General features: G+C 42.3%; 1 protein-coding gene across 1 annotated transcript in view; it reads left to right on the top strand.

Moving 5' to 3' along the window:
* Positions 1 to 13541, top strand: part of VAT1L (vesicle amine transport 1 like) — a 123290-nt gene extending 109749 nt beyond the window's left edge. Inside the window, exons 8-9 of the mRNA XM_072635873.1 lie at positions 674 to 757; positions 10457 to 13541. Coding sequence (XP_072491974.1) covers positions 674 to 757; positions 10457 to 10555 — 183 coding nt within the window. The 3' untranslated portion in view covers positions 10556 to 13541. The remainder of the gene's footprint in view (positions 1 to 673; positions 758 to 10456) is intronic.
* Positions 13542 to 13874: the final 333 nt, after the last annotated feature.

Raw genomic sequence — 13874 nt, 5'->3', positions numbered from 1 at the left:
TCTTATGCATTTATCCCATTCTAATTGCAGTGTAGTTATTTGTGTCCTGTCTTCTGGGAACTTATCACCTATTATTATGTATTAGAGTTATCTGTGTCTTACCAACAACTCCCCCCCCACACACACACACACACATCTGAACTGTGAACTTCTTTTTCTTTCTTTTTTATAAGACTTACTGAAAAACAGGTTTATTATAAGAGAAACCGACACGCATGTGGACCCCCAGAGGTTCATAGTCCTTTCTTTTTCTTTTTGTTTTACATTTATTATTTGTTTGTTTTTAGTTTTCAGCATTCACTTCCATAAGATTTTAACTTTTGAATTTTCTCCCCCACCTCTGCTCTCCCCTGAACTGTGAGCTTCTTAAACACAGATTTGGTGTCTCACTTACTTTGTATCTGCCATCACTAAGCATAGTGTTTTGCACATAGGAGATGCTCAATTAGCATTCATTGAATTGAAATAAATTGAATTATTCTAGCCTGCTCCTTGACTGTATGTGGGCTTTATTCATCTCTGCAACCTCCCATGCTTAGCCATGCTAACTAAGCACAGATTCCTATACAAAGTGGGCAGTAAACAGATGTTTGGTGAATGTTTGATGAGTCCCTTCTTCCCTTGGGTTATGATTTATGCTTCATGACCATTTCTTTCTGTTCATTTCTCACAGGTGAAGGAGGCCATGCAGAGAATCCATGACAGGGGCAACATAGGAAAATTAATTTTGGATGTAGAAAAGGCCCCAACTCCCTTGGTGAGTATGTAGCCCTGGACATGGAAACATAAGTTATGGGCAAATTCTATTACCTGATCCCACTTCCTAATGAGAAAAAACAGTATCCTTTGATTGGTAGGTCTGAAGGAATAACCTGTCTGCAATATGCTTCTCTCCACTCCTTTCTCCAAACTCTCCTTTAGCAATCTCATTCAGACCCATGAGTTGAATGACCGAATGGGTATTGCTTCAGACAAACTGAGACCTGGAAAAGGCCAAGGTCTCCCACTGCATCCTGGGCCATCATCAGTCATCCTGACCTATGTCTTGATTCTGATGACTGGAGGAGAGAGTAGGACTGATGACTTTGCACTACCTCACTTAAATCCAGTTCATTTACAAGTCAACACATCACCCTGCTGATGTCATTGGACCTCTTTGAGAATGAAAGACAGGCAACCACAACGAACAGACCCATGAATTCAAGTATGATCCTTATGCAGATGGTGCCTTAATCTCTGTGTCCAGCTCTGAGTCCTCTCCTGAGCTGGCCTGCATCTCTGACTGCCTATGGGACATTCCACTTAGCTGCCTCCCCAGCACCTCAAACTCAGCATCACCAAACGAAGTCCATTTTCATTTCCCCTAAAGCTGCTCCTTCTGATCTGTTTACACTCGTTCTGTATGTGCTACCACCATTTCTCTAAGACCCTGTGTTTATGACCTTGGGGTTGTCTATGTTTCCTCTTTCTCCTTCACCTCTCACATCCAGTGAGTTAGCAGGTCTTATTGAGAGGATGTTCTCAACACTCTTCCCTTCCACAGCCCTTCTCTCACTGCCACTGGCCTACGGCAGGACCTCACTGTCACCTGCTGGCACTATTGCAATACCAACTCTCAAGACCGGAGACCATTTTTTGCCTTTCTGTGTATCCCCAGAGCGAAGCACAGTGCCTGGCATATAGTGAGTACTCAGTAAATGCTCGTTGAGTGCCCATTCACACGTATCACTAAGTTATCCCTGGTATAGTTCTGGTCATGTTGGTCCTGCTCAGAAGCTAACAGTAGTCCCTTGTTGCCTACTGAGTATATCTGAGTATATATGACATTTGTCTGAGATCCTGCCTTACCTAGTATTCCTTTCCAAGTACTTTGTGAACAGAGATTTGGTTCCTGAATTAGACATGTATGTGCTATGTGGTAGTAAACAATCTCCTTAGCTTCTCATGGCCTCTGTTTCCCCATCTGTAAAGTAAGGATATTACCTACTGCAAAGTTGTTGTGAACTTCCAATAGTGTGATACACAAAGTGCTTTTAAATACACTTAAAGTGCTATATAAGTGTCAGCTAACATTCTTATTACTCTTACTCTTCTCTCCCCCCCATCAAAAGACTGTACTTTTCCATTTCCATATTAAGGATATATTTCTGTATTCTTGGATCACAAAATCAGCCATCTGGCCTCTTCCCTCTGGTGTTTTCTGATTTATCCTGCATAGATCTCGTCTGCATCTTGTGTCTCCATTGGCCTGTGGGTTCTTTGAGAACAAAAGCCTGGTTTTTGCCTGTCTTTGTATCCCCAGAACTTAGCACAGTGCCTGGCACACAGTAGGAGCTTATTAAATTCCTGTTGACTAGTGCTGACAGTGTCCTTATAAGTCCTCTAGTCAAGTCCTTTCTTTTTACCAGAAAGGAAACTGTGACCAGGGAGTGTGAGCAGCTTGCCCAAGGTCACTCAAGTATTAAGGGCAGAAGCAGGATGTGTCCTCAGGCTCTCTGGCTCCAAAACCAGTGCTCTTTCCACTGTCCCATCATACTTCCACTTTAAGCTGTACAAAGCTCTTTTCTTCCAAAAACCCTGTGAGGCAAGTTGTCCTACTATGATTATTCCCATTTAAGAAAACTGAGGCCCACCTGAAAGTGACTTGGTCACACTAATATATTCTAGGTTCAGAACTTTTTCTTTATGCTGGATAGGACAATTAAGGCAAGGTCCTCGCCCTCAGGAAATCTACAATTTACTCTAATAAGTCTATGAGCCTGGCCACTGTACGTCATATGGGGTGCTGTCACACAGCCTGTGCCTTTGACACAAATCCTACCTCCTTTTATTGTCCCTTCTGGATCCACCTTCCCAGGTCAGTGCTCCAAAGTGCAAAGAGATGATATCAAGTCTTTTTCCCTGTGCCTGGAATGTTGTCCTTTACTTTTGCTTTTTTAATTCCTATCCTTCCTTTGAAACCCATCGCAGCTGCCTCCTCTTCCAGGCAGGCTTCCCTAATTTCTCCCAGTCAATGATGATCTCCCCTGCCACCAGCCTTCTATCCTCAGAGGCTCAGCACCCTTTGTTTTTACCTCTCTATTATGCTTTTCTTGTAATATCATTTATATTGTGAGCTCCATAAATACTTTATTTAACATGTTTCTCACATACAGTGGATGTTTAAGAAGTGTTTGTTGAAAAAAGGAACAAACAAGTGACTTAATCAGCAAATGTGGAGGCTTAGTAGAGATCATTCAAGATTCACGGTCATCCTTTAGTCCAAGCCCACATAAGTCATAGATTGGTTTTCTTTCCTGCCAGGGTGAGGGCCGCCAAATCCTATAACTTACAAACAGAATGAGCATCTGCCTCCAAATGGCTGCTATGGAATTTCTGTATTGTTTGTATTGAATATCTATAATCAAGGTAAAACTATCTTACCCATTTCTGTTTATATGATGGGAAGCAGGCAGCTCCAGGGAACCCTGCCAGTTCCTGAACATTCTCAGAAATCTTATTGCCCTTAAGTGATAAAATTGAAGAGAGGCAACTGAATTCAGTGGACAGAAAACTTTGCTGGGTGTCAGGAAACTGGATTTTAAGGCTCTGTCTTGCTACCAACTCATTGTGTGACCTTAAGAAACAGCTCCTTGGGCCTCATTTTCCTCCTCTGTAAAATGAGATGGCTGATTTTCTAAGATCCTCCATCTAGATCTAATATTTAGTGATTTTCAATCATTGCCAAGATGCCTGATCTAACTGCTATTGGTAGAAACAACTACCTCTACTTTCATAGTTCCTTATTACAGTGTGAAGGGTTTTTTAGATCATTAAAGTTTGTGTGTCATAGCATCCTAGAGTTGGAAGGAACTCGAGACTATTAAGATAATGCTTCACAATGGATGGAGCTCCTCTACAACATTGCCAACAAGTGGTCACCCAGCCTCTCCTCGAACACTTCCAGTGGCAGAGAATTTACTGTCTTAAGAGGCAGCCCATTCATTCTATTTTTGGACAGCTTCAGTGGTTAAGAAATTGTTCCCTATCTGCCTCCCCACAACCTCCCCTCCACTGCTGGAAGTTCTGCCTTTGGGGCCAAGCAGACAAATCTAATCTCTCTTGCACATGGCCATGTTCCCCAAAGTCATCTCATCTCCAGAATAAGTGTCATCGTTTTTTAAAACCAGTCCACACCTGCAGTGGTCTCAGCCCCCTCACCAAGTAGATTGCTCTTCTCTGAACTCTCTCTTGTTTGTCAATATTCTTCTTAAAATGTTAAACCTAGAACTAGATACCTCGTGTGCCCCAATCAAGGCAGAGTATACTGGGATCATTCCCTGTGTGCTCAGAACACTATGCCTCCATAAAGTCCAAGATTGCATTAGCTATTCTCACTCTTACATTGTCCATTTGATTCAGATTGAGCGTAGAAACTGCTACAACTCCCAAATGTATTTTGCTTGAACTGCTTTTGTGCCAACGTTTTGCAACCATCTTTGGTTTCATGCCTTTCTTTCCATCTTTTGTATCCCTCACAAAGTAGCTCTAATAGCTAGCATTTATATAGCACTTTAAGATTTGAAAAGCACATTACATTTGTTATCTCATTTGATCCTCACAAAAGTGCTGTGAAGTAGGTACTATTCTTATCCCCATTTTTACAGATAAATAAACCAGGCACAGAGAAGTTAAGTGACTTGTCCAGGGTCACATAGCTAATAAGTATCTGAGGCAGTACAAAATTGGTAAATTCAAAAACTCTCTATAAAGACTTTTTCTTGGTTCACTTTTCTTCTTTGTTATCATCAGAATTTCATTTTTGTGAGACTCTCATCTCTTTTGAGCTGCCTTCTTCTTAGAGTCTAAGGCCATGAGGTCTTTCTTTTCCTTTCTCTGAACTCTATAAGCACAAAGGAATGTCCAGTGTTTCCCTCCTTATCGATCACAAACAACTCCAAGATGATGGGGTTACTGCCTTCACAAGACTCCATTAATTTCTCCTTGCTGTCAGAAGAAAGTCCAGAATAATAGTTGCCCTCAGTGCTTCTTATACTTTTTGAAGGAGGAAGATTATCAGCAAGGCAGATAAAAAAGTTATCAACAAGTCTGCCTTTGTCAGAGAGATAATTAGCAGATACCTCTTAAAGAGTCCTATTCAATGAATGGGTGTTGCCTCACCCTAAGTGAGTACCTGCAAAGACCTTCACCTACAGGGGCCAAGGTCTCCCAGTGCATCCTGGGTCATCTCCAGTCATCCTGATGAATATCCAAGTCACTGGATTCAGAGGGCTCTGGAAGAGAAGTGACCTGCACAGACCTCCCTTCCTCAAAACAAAGTCAAGGGCAAGTCATGTCGTCATTTCTCTGATAACATGGTCTTCTTTGGCAAGGAAGGACGAAAACAACCAGCAGATAACCAGAGTGAAAATCCTCACTATTGTTTTGGTTTTTTGCCTCTATTCTTGCTATGCGATCTGCATTAGGAATTGATTATCCACCTTCTTTTGGCCTAGTAGTCTATAATGTATTACTATCACAATGCTGCGTCTGTTTCTCCTTCCTTTTCTCTTCATCCAAATGCTCTCCACCATGCTTCCTCCCAATCCTCAGTTTGTAGGTACCTACACAAAAGTATACATCTTATCAGTTAGTGCTACTTTCTCACCTCTTCTATCCATATCCATACCTAAGGTGCCCCCCATCACCACACCTTTCTATTTTTCTTATACCATACATACCTTCCCCCTCCCATCTCCCTGTAGTTTCTGATAAGGTGACTCCTAGTTTTTTAATGTTCTTCTCGCTAGACAATCCTCCCAAGTCTAGGCATTTACTAGGGCTGCTGTCCTCATTTCCACATCCTAGCATTCCTGGCAATTGATCCTTCCCAATGCTAATGTATTTCCTCCATTGGTTATCTCTAATTTATCTTGTGTTTATCTTGTTGGTACCTAATTGCCTGCTTTCTGTTACAGTGTGAGCTCCCTGAGGGCAGGGATTGTCTTCTGCTTCTCTTTGTATCCCCACTGCTTAGCACAGTGACCCTCACATAGTTGGTGCTTAATACATGTTAGCTGACTAATATCTTCTTGAATAAAAAGTAAATTCATTTCCTTCTTGACCATATTTCAGTTATGAATTTCATGCTACCAAGTGTCTATAATGCCTTTGAAGTCATTTTAACTTCCCAGAGTTCAAACCTTGTGTTCATTTATTTATTACACATTACCTGCATTTATACAGAAACATCACAGGGCATGAGTACTATTTCTATCCCTTCTTCTGCATTGTCTTCTCTTGGGGATTCCTGAGCGTTTCTGTTTGAGATCTTCCCAGGCTTCTCTTAACACATCCCATGATCCCTTAGCTTTGGAGATGGAGAGACATAGTCACATAGTAAACAGAACACAGAACTTAGAGGTAAGAAGCATACCACTTAACAACCTTGAACAAGTCATTCTTCCTTTCTGAACTGGAGTTCTGTCCCCTGTGAAATTGTTACCAAAAATGTTTGCTCTGCCTCCCTTGTTGAACTGGGAAATGCTATCAGGACAAGATCTTATTGTTTATTTGTAACAGAGGTAGACACACCAGTTGGTGGCTACTTGATCTGTCTCTTCCTGACCAGTAAAATGTGAGTAGGAAAGAGAAAGACTGAGTCCCTCAGACCCAGGATATGGAACAAATTATTGGAGAAGGTGAATGGTTCTCTCCTGTGCTTAGGAGAGAACCCTGGAAGTCCCTAGCCTCTGCCTGTGTAGAAAACTCCCAGGCCTAACTTTAGCCCTTGTGGTACGCACCTCAGGCTTTTTCACAAGGGTCATAGGATTTATGGCTACAGGAGACCTTATAGATATTTTAGTAGAAGGAATGTGATTTATCTGAGGAACCAAAGCTATCATCCCTCTGATTCCCAATTCTATATTCTTGCCATTACAGGCTGCTATTTCTTTCAAAGCCAGACCAGGGTAAAACGTGCCTCATTAGCAGGGTAAGGAAGGAAGTAGAAACAGAGGCAGTATTTGGTGTCAGAAGCCTAGAATATCAGAACTTAAAAGGACCTTATCATATTTAATGTCAGAGCTAGAAGGAACCTGTGGCACTAGAATATAGGATGTTGGTGAATGAATAAATATTTAAGTGCCTACTTAGGTGCCAAGCACTGAACTATGTGTTAAACATACAAAGAAAGACAAAAGACAATCCCTGTTCTTAAGGAGCTCAGTGTCTAAAACAAGCAAACCACCATGTACAAAAAACTATACATAGGATGAATTAAAAATAGAGAGAGGGCACTGGAGTTGGGCAGGGCCCTAAAATGTAGAATGTCAAATTGGATGGGACCTTAGAACAGAGTAAGCTGGATCTGGAGACAGAGAACCTGAGTGAATTCTTAGTAAGGAAAGATGTTGGAGGCAATATGGTGCATTCTGTAGCTCAGCAGGCATCCATTCCATATCATTCCTCCAAAGTAACTGGTCAGCTCCTGTCTGAACATCACTGGTGATGGAGACCTTACCACCTTCTTGGCCACAGCACATGTGTTTAAATGTTACCGTTAGGACTATTAGGCCTAGAATAAAAAGGGAAGCAGCCAGCCAAGGAGAATGTGCCCTGACCACATTGCCTAAGTCAGGATCTAGGTAGGCATAAAATCCCAGGATAATTGAAAGTGACCCTCAGATAGCTGAATCTGGATGTATTCATTAATCTGTGACCCAATGAACATTAATTAAGCACTTCCTCTGTGTCCAACACTGAGCTAGGCCTAAAAGGTTTTGCGGAAGTATGAGTTTGGCACAGTGAATCAAGCAATAAGTTAGGAAGCAAAACCCCTAGATTGGCACCCTCCACTTTGTCACCAACCTAGGGATGACTTGATGAATGAACATAGTGGAAAGAGCTTAGTTTAATCCCAAAATAAAACGATAGACTGAGAATCAGAAGGCCTGGGTCTGGATCCCAGTTTAGCTACTTACTAGCTTGATCTTGACCAAGTCACTGCCCCTGAAGTTCTAATATAGCCCTAAATCTTATGTTTTCTATGAACCAGGAATCAACCCATTTTACAGATGATAATACTGTGATTCAAAGAAGCAAATAATCTTGCCTGTGATCAAACAGCTAATAAGAGCCAGGATCGGTCTTAAACAGTGAATCCTAAAAGTGTTAGTGCAGTTTTAAGCTTTAAAATAGGTTGGTTCATCATTCTAGAGAGCAATTTGGAACTATGCCCAAAGGGCAATCAAACTGCGTGTACCTTTTGATCCAGCAATACCACTACTGGTCTGTATCCCAAAGATATCATAAAAAAGGGAAAAGGACCTATATGTGCAAAAATATTTATAGCACCTCTTTATGTGGTGGCAAAGAATTGGAAATTGAGGGGATGCCCATCAATTGGGGAATGATTGAACAAGTTGTAGTATGTGAATGTAATGGAATTCTGTTGTGGTAGAAGAAATGATGAGCAGGAGAATTTCAGAAACACATGGAAAGACTTCCATGAAGTGATGCTGAGTAAACTGAGCAGAACCAGGAGAACACTGTACACAGTAAAAGCAACATTGTGCAGTGGTCAGCCATGACTGACCTAGCTCTTCTCAGCAATACAATGATTCAAGACAATTCCAAAAGACTCATGATGGAAAATGCTGTCCACATCCAGAGGAAGAACGATGGAATCTGAATGCAGATCAAAGCAAACTCTTTTCACTTTTTTTCATTTTTTGGTTTTTGTTCCTATTCCCTTTTGTGCTGCTTCTTCTCCCACCAATCTGGAAATATGTTTACATGATTGTACACATATAACTTCTATCAGATTGCTTGCTCTCTTGGGGAGAGGGAGGCAAGAGGGAGAAAGGGAGAAAAAATTTGGAACTCAAAATTTTATAAAAAATGAAGGCTGAAAACTATCTTTACATGTCTTTGGAAAAAATAAAATACTATTTCCAAAAAATAATAGGTTGATGCAATACAGGTGTAACAGCAAGGCCCCCAGCATACACAGTAGGGCCTGCTGTACAAGTTCTTAGATCTGCTTTTCTAAAAGGAAAGCAACTTTTGAGGGGTCATCAATCATTTTAGTCAAGCACAAAAGTCATTCACTTAGTTTAGGGGGAAAAGTCAGCACCCTGAACTTCAGAGAAAATACAAACAGAGAAATAAAGACCAGCAGACAGGGTTTCCAACTGTCTGACCAGAAGCAATACATACATCACAGATCAACAGACAGATCCAACTGTCTGATCATTGTATACACACAGTTACCAGAGAGAGAAGCACCAATGTCTGGATTTTCAAAGTGGGGAGGGTGCTCCTTAGTGGCTACTCAGAGTCTCATCTGGCCAAACAAATACTTCCAATGAGTAAGCCCCAAACTAAAACCTCACCTCAGAGTATTTATACACTTTTCAGAGCCAGAGGGCACAACCCTCTGACCCAGTGCCTCAATAGAAATTAACAAAAGATATTGAGGCCTATTAGTGGTTGAGGAAGATCTTTAACTCCCCCCACCTACAATTAACCTTACATTAACATTGCAACAAGGCACACTTGGGGGCATCTTGTATTGATTGGTCCCTGGGAGCAGAACTGTGAACAAGAGAAAGAACTTGCAGAGACAAATTTCTGCTCAATGTAATATCCTAACAGTTGGAGCTGTCCCAAAGGAAGGGAATGCTTCAGAGGCCTGTCACTAGAGGTTTTCAAACCAAGGCTGGATAACCACTTAGGGTGACAAAGAAGAGTCTCCCTGTGTCTGCCAACTCCTGGTCCAGAGCTGGCTCTCTCCAGGCCCCTATGTCAGGGCATCTCTATGATTCAGGGAAGGCTGTGAGAAAGGGGGTTATGGTTAGGAAGAAGGTTCTTATTTAGATGTGTCTGATTGGTTTTCCTTCTCTGATATGGGCAAAGACTTTGGGATTGGTTAGGGGAAAACCACACTGTGCAAACATAAGGGAGGAAGAAATGGACATTTGGCAAGAGACTTCTCAAATTCAACATGTCCAAAGCAGAACTTATCCTTCCCTTGGAATCTTACCATCTTCCAAATTTCCCCGTTGCTAGGGAAAGCCAGGCTTCACTGGCTTCATTCACTACTCAGCTCTCAAATTTCCCTTTGCCAGTCACACTCCCACCTCTCCCCCATGCCCAACCACTAGTGTGTGCCTTCTGAGATTACCTTCCATCTACTCTGTCTCTATTGTGTATGTACATAGTCATCTTCATGATGCCTCCCCTGTTAGATTGAGAACTTCTTGAGGACAGGTTTCTTCATATCTCCAGTACTTAGCACAATGCCTTGCACATAGGGAGTGCTTCATAAATGCTTATTGACTGACTTAGGAGGGAACCACTCCAAAACTGAGACTGCCTGCCACAAGTTAGGCTGGTCCTAAGAAGTCAGGGAAATTCAAGAGTCTATCACAGATGACCCAGAGCTCCACCATACCATTTATTTTTCTGATTACAGATGGCCAATGACAGCACAGAGACGAGTGAGGCTGGAGAAGAGGAGGAGGACCATGAGGGAGATAGTGACAACAAGGAGCGGATGCCGTTCATCCAGTAATGGTCCCCATGCCCAGTGAAAGGAGGGAAGATATGATGGAGGAAGGGAACCGGACTGGGGAATGAATCTATTCTGTGCGCCAGTGAACAAATGCCGTAGTGCCGTGTGTGTTGTGTTTGTCTGCAGTCTGCCAAGCTATAAAGCTGTTGATTGTTGTTTTTTGAACTTCAGTGCCCACCCCACCCTGCTCAGTATCGCATCTCGGCATTGGTATGACATGCCATCCCTCTTCCTTGTGTGAGTGAGGTCCGCCTATTGTGGTTCCCTCTCAGTATTCCTAGAACAGCCTTGTAAATTAGGATGAGCCCACAGGCCCAACACCTAAAAGATATTCCTGCTTCAGGGAGGGATTGGACTCCAAGATCCCTTCCAGCTCTTAAGATTGTAGGATTCTATGCCAGGCAATGAACGTGGTAGAGTTTGCAGAAAAGGAAAAGCATTTGATCAAGTCTTAGAATTCTTCCGACCAGCCCTGCTACTCTCTGCCCCAGTCATGCTATTGCTGACTTTAGGATATGTAGACCAGATTGATTCAAATGAGGTAGACCAGAAACAAGGTTCATGGCTCAGTGGCCTTTTGGAGCCATTCCAGTGGGGTATACCACCGCTATTCTTTTCCCTAACTACTGGGCCTCTTTCTCATGCTTGTTAAGTCATTTCCCAGTCCTCTCTTTTGAAACCTCCTCCAAACCTTTCTGTATGGCTCTTTCCAGGAAGTAAGGAAAAGGTCTGCAAGTTGTGGGTTTTCAAGAAAGATGGTGTAAATGGATGGCACTGTCTGAGAAAACAGGAGGTGGGATAGTGACAAGTGTTGTCTGAAGGTACATTTCATCTCCAACAGAATGTTCTTCCTATATACCACATTTTTAATTCATGAAACTATGTCACAAAGTGTGGCAGGTGGGAAGCCCAAACTCATTCCTGAGAGGCTGTAAGTATACTAGGATTTTTGCACATTTGCCATCAGAAGGCCAAACTGAGATGTATTTAAGCCACTTTCAGTATTGATCCCCTAAGGAGCAGAAGCTTGCAGTGGGCATCTTTCCTTTTCCAGAGCTTGTGCCAACCTTAAACATTTGTTGATGATTCAAAAGGTAAATTTTCATTGACTAAAGCCAAACACAAAAATAGCTGGATCTTTTTTAATATGTGGTGTTCCCAGAGAGCTGCCATTTCAGAGACTCTTTGGAACGACTTGCCCTCCTTCAATTCTTCAGTATTTCAAACAATCGGCAGTTTCATCAGTATGGGTGCTTCCTTCACTTATGCAAATCTCAGCCCTTCCCTGCCTTAGTAGATGTTCTTATAAGTGGCTGTGGCCAAAAACATTCATCCATCCCATGGTGACCAACCCTCTGGTGATGAGCCTTCCCATACACACAGCTAGGCTGGTCCCTAAGTGACAGACACAGAGTCTGGCACTGGAAGCAAATAGGTAGAATGACCTAAATCCCTTTGAAATCAGCAACTAATCATTCATATACCTCTGAGAATATTAAACACGATTTCCCTTACCCTTTTGTAAGGAACAGCTAACACAGCTACCTCCCAAGGATGGGTAGAATCCCCAGGCCTTAGACAGAAGTGCTTCAGATTAATTGTCTCCACCCTCTCTTCACCATAGACAAACGTGTTCACCCCCACCTCCAAACAAAATAGGAAACAGGGAGGGGCTGGCATTGCCTAATTAATGCCTCAGCTCATTTTCTATTCCTGTGGGGCCCCATCTCTCTAACTAACTGAGGGACCCTCGTTCTCCCGCAGAACTCCAGGGCAGTCATGACAAATATTTATTCCAACACTCCCCAAAGTGATGGGAATGAAGACGTCTTTTATAAAATGTTTACACATTTCCTAAGATACCCTCATTTCTTTTCCATTGAAGTAGCATGTTGAAAACCTCAGAAATAGTGCTCTTTTCACATTAGGCATGGGGGATAGGGGGAGGAGGAGCAGAGGGCTGCTGTGAAGATGCCTCATTGTGCCAAACCTAAGCCAGAATGGAGTTTCCCTTGGTTGTATACATGGTATGAGTAAGTAACATTATACATTTAGGGGAGGGGAGGAAGGAACTACCCTTGGAAGTTTACCAAAAGGCAATTTTCCATGGAAGATAAAAACATTTCCTAGTTAATATTGACAGAATTTTCCCTTTTCCAAGTCAAGAGTTAAGTATATTCCATCCTAGTACTACTTAGAGATATGGGCAGTGTACTGTAAGGGTATATATGTGTATGTAAATATAACACACAGCAGTGACAGCTGTTATCAGGCTTTACTGTGGGCTCTGTCCCATTCTGTAGTTATGTCTTATTGATTTGTCTTACCTCTCCCAGAAACACATCCAAAATGGAGGCTGAGGGGAACCCTGACAGAGCTATGTACCCCACGTCTCTGAAAGGTACTAGAAAAGCTAGAGTCAGTCAGGTGGTGGTGGGATGGCCCAGTTGGGATGGCAAGGGGAAAGTCCTAGAGCTCAGCTCTGTTTAGAAATGAATTGGTCTTTGGGATCTCAGTGACTGGGAAAAGGAAGATGGGTGCCCGTGCTCTCCAACTTTTCCTGCCAGTGTAACTACCATGGTGCCAGTCAAAGACAGGAAGGTCAGTGCTGCCCCCAGACACTACCTATAGGCACCATAGGTGGTGCCAGTGGAAAACATGTGTGATCAGGTAACCTGAGGAAATCTGATTCCAGGGGCTAGAGAGATGCAAGGAGAGAGGGGCAGTGAGGAAGAGAAGTGAGCTCTACTGCAGTGGCTGTTTTGTATTACCCTCTTTCCAGTCAAACAATTGTTTTCCTGGAGCAAAGGAAAGTCTTGATTTGCCTTAAGGAACTGTGAAGGCCTCTTTGGAACTCAAGCCTGATTGAAGTGATTTAAAACATTGTTTAATTGTCCCTGTTGCTTTAGAGCTTTGGTTATATTGTGCCTACAAAGCAAGTTATGTTTACATTAAAATATGAATAAAATATCACGCATAGCATTAACCCCTGCTTGGCTGTCACTGATTGAACATAAGGAGCAATTCACAGTGTTTTGCACAGAGTGAGGTAGGAAACCGTTCGCAGCAGGAGCCCAGCAGGACACTGAAATGAATTCCCTGCACCCTTTTGTAAGCATTATACACAAATTGTTTTACAGAAAAGCCTTGTAGAAACAAATCTGAACTTAAAAACAGAAAAAAAGTCACCAGAATCATGGAATTCCACTTAATTCATTTCATCAATTATTAAGCACATAGGGAACACACCCTGCTTGATGCTGGGTTTTAGATAGTAAATATTTATTGCACAGACCTTGGCTTCAGGGAGTTTACAAAC

This window comes from Notamacropus eugenii, chromosome 1 (assembly GCF_028372415.1).
Source record: "Notamacropus eugenii isolate mMacEug1 chromosome 1, mMacEug1.pri_v2, whole genome shotgun sequence".
Taxonomy (NCBI): Eukaryota; Metazoa; Chordata; class Mammalia; order Diprotodontia; family Macropodidae; genus Notamacropus; species Notamacropus eugenii.
Note: the sequence above shows the minus strand (reverse complement) of the source record. Positions and strands in the feature narration are given on the sequence as shown.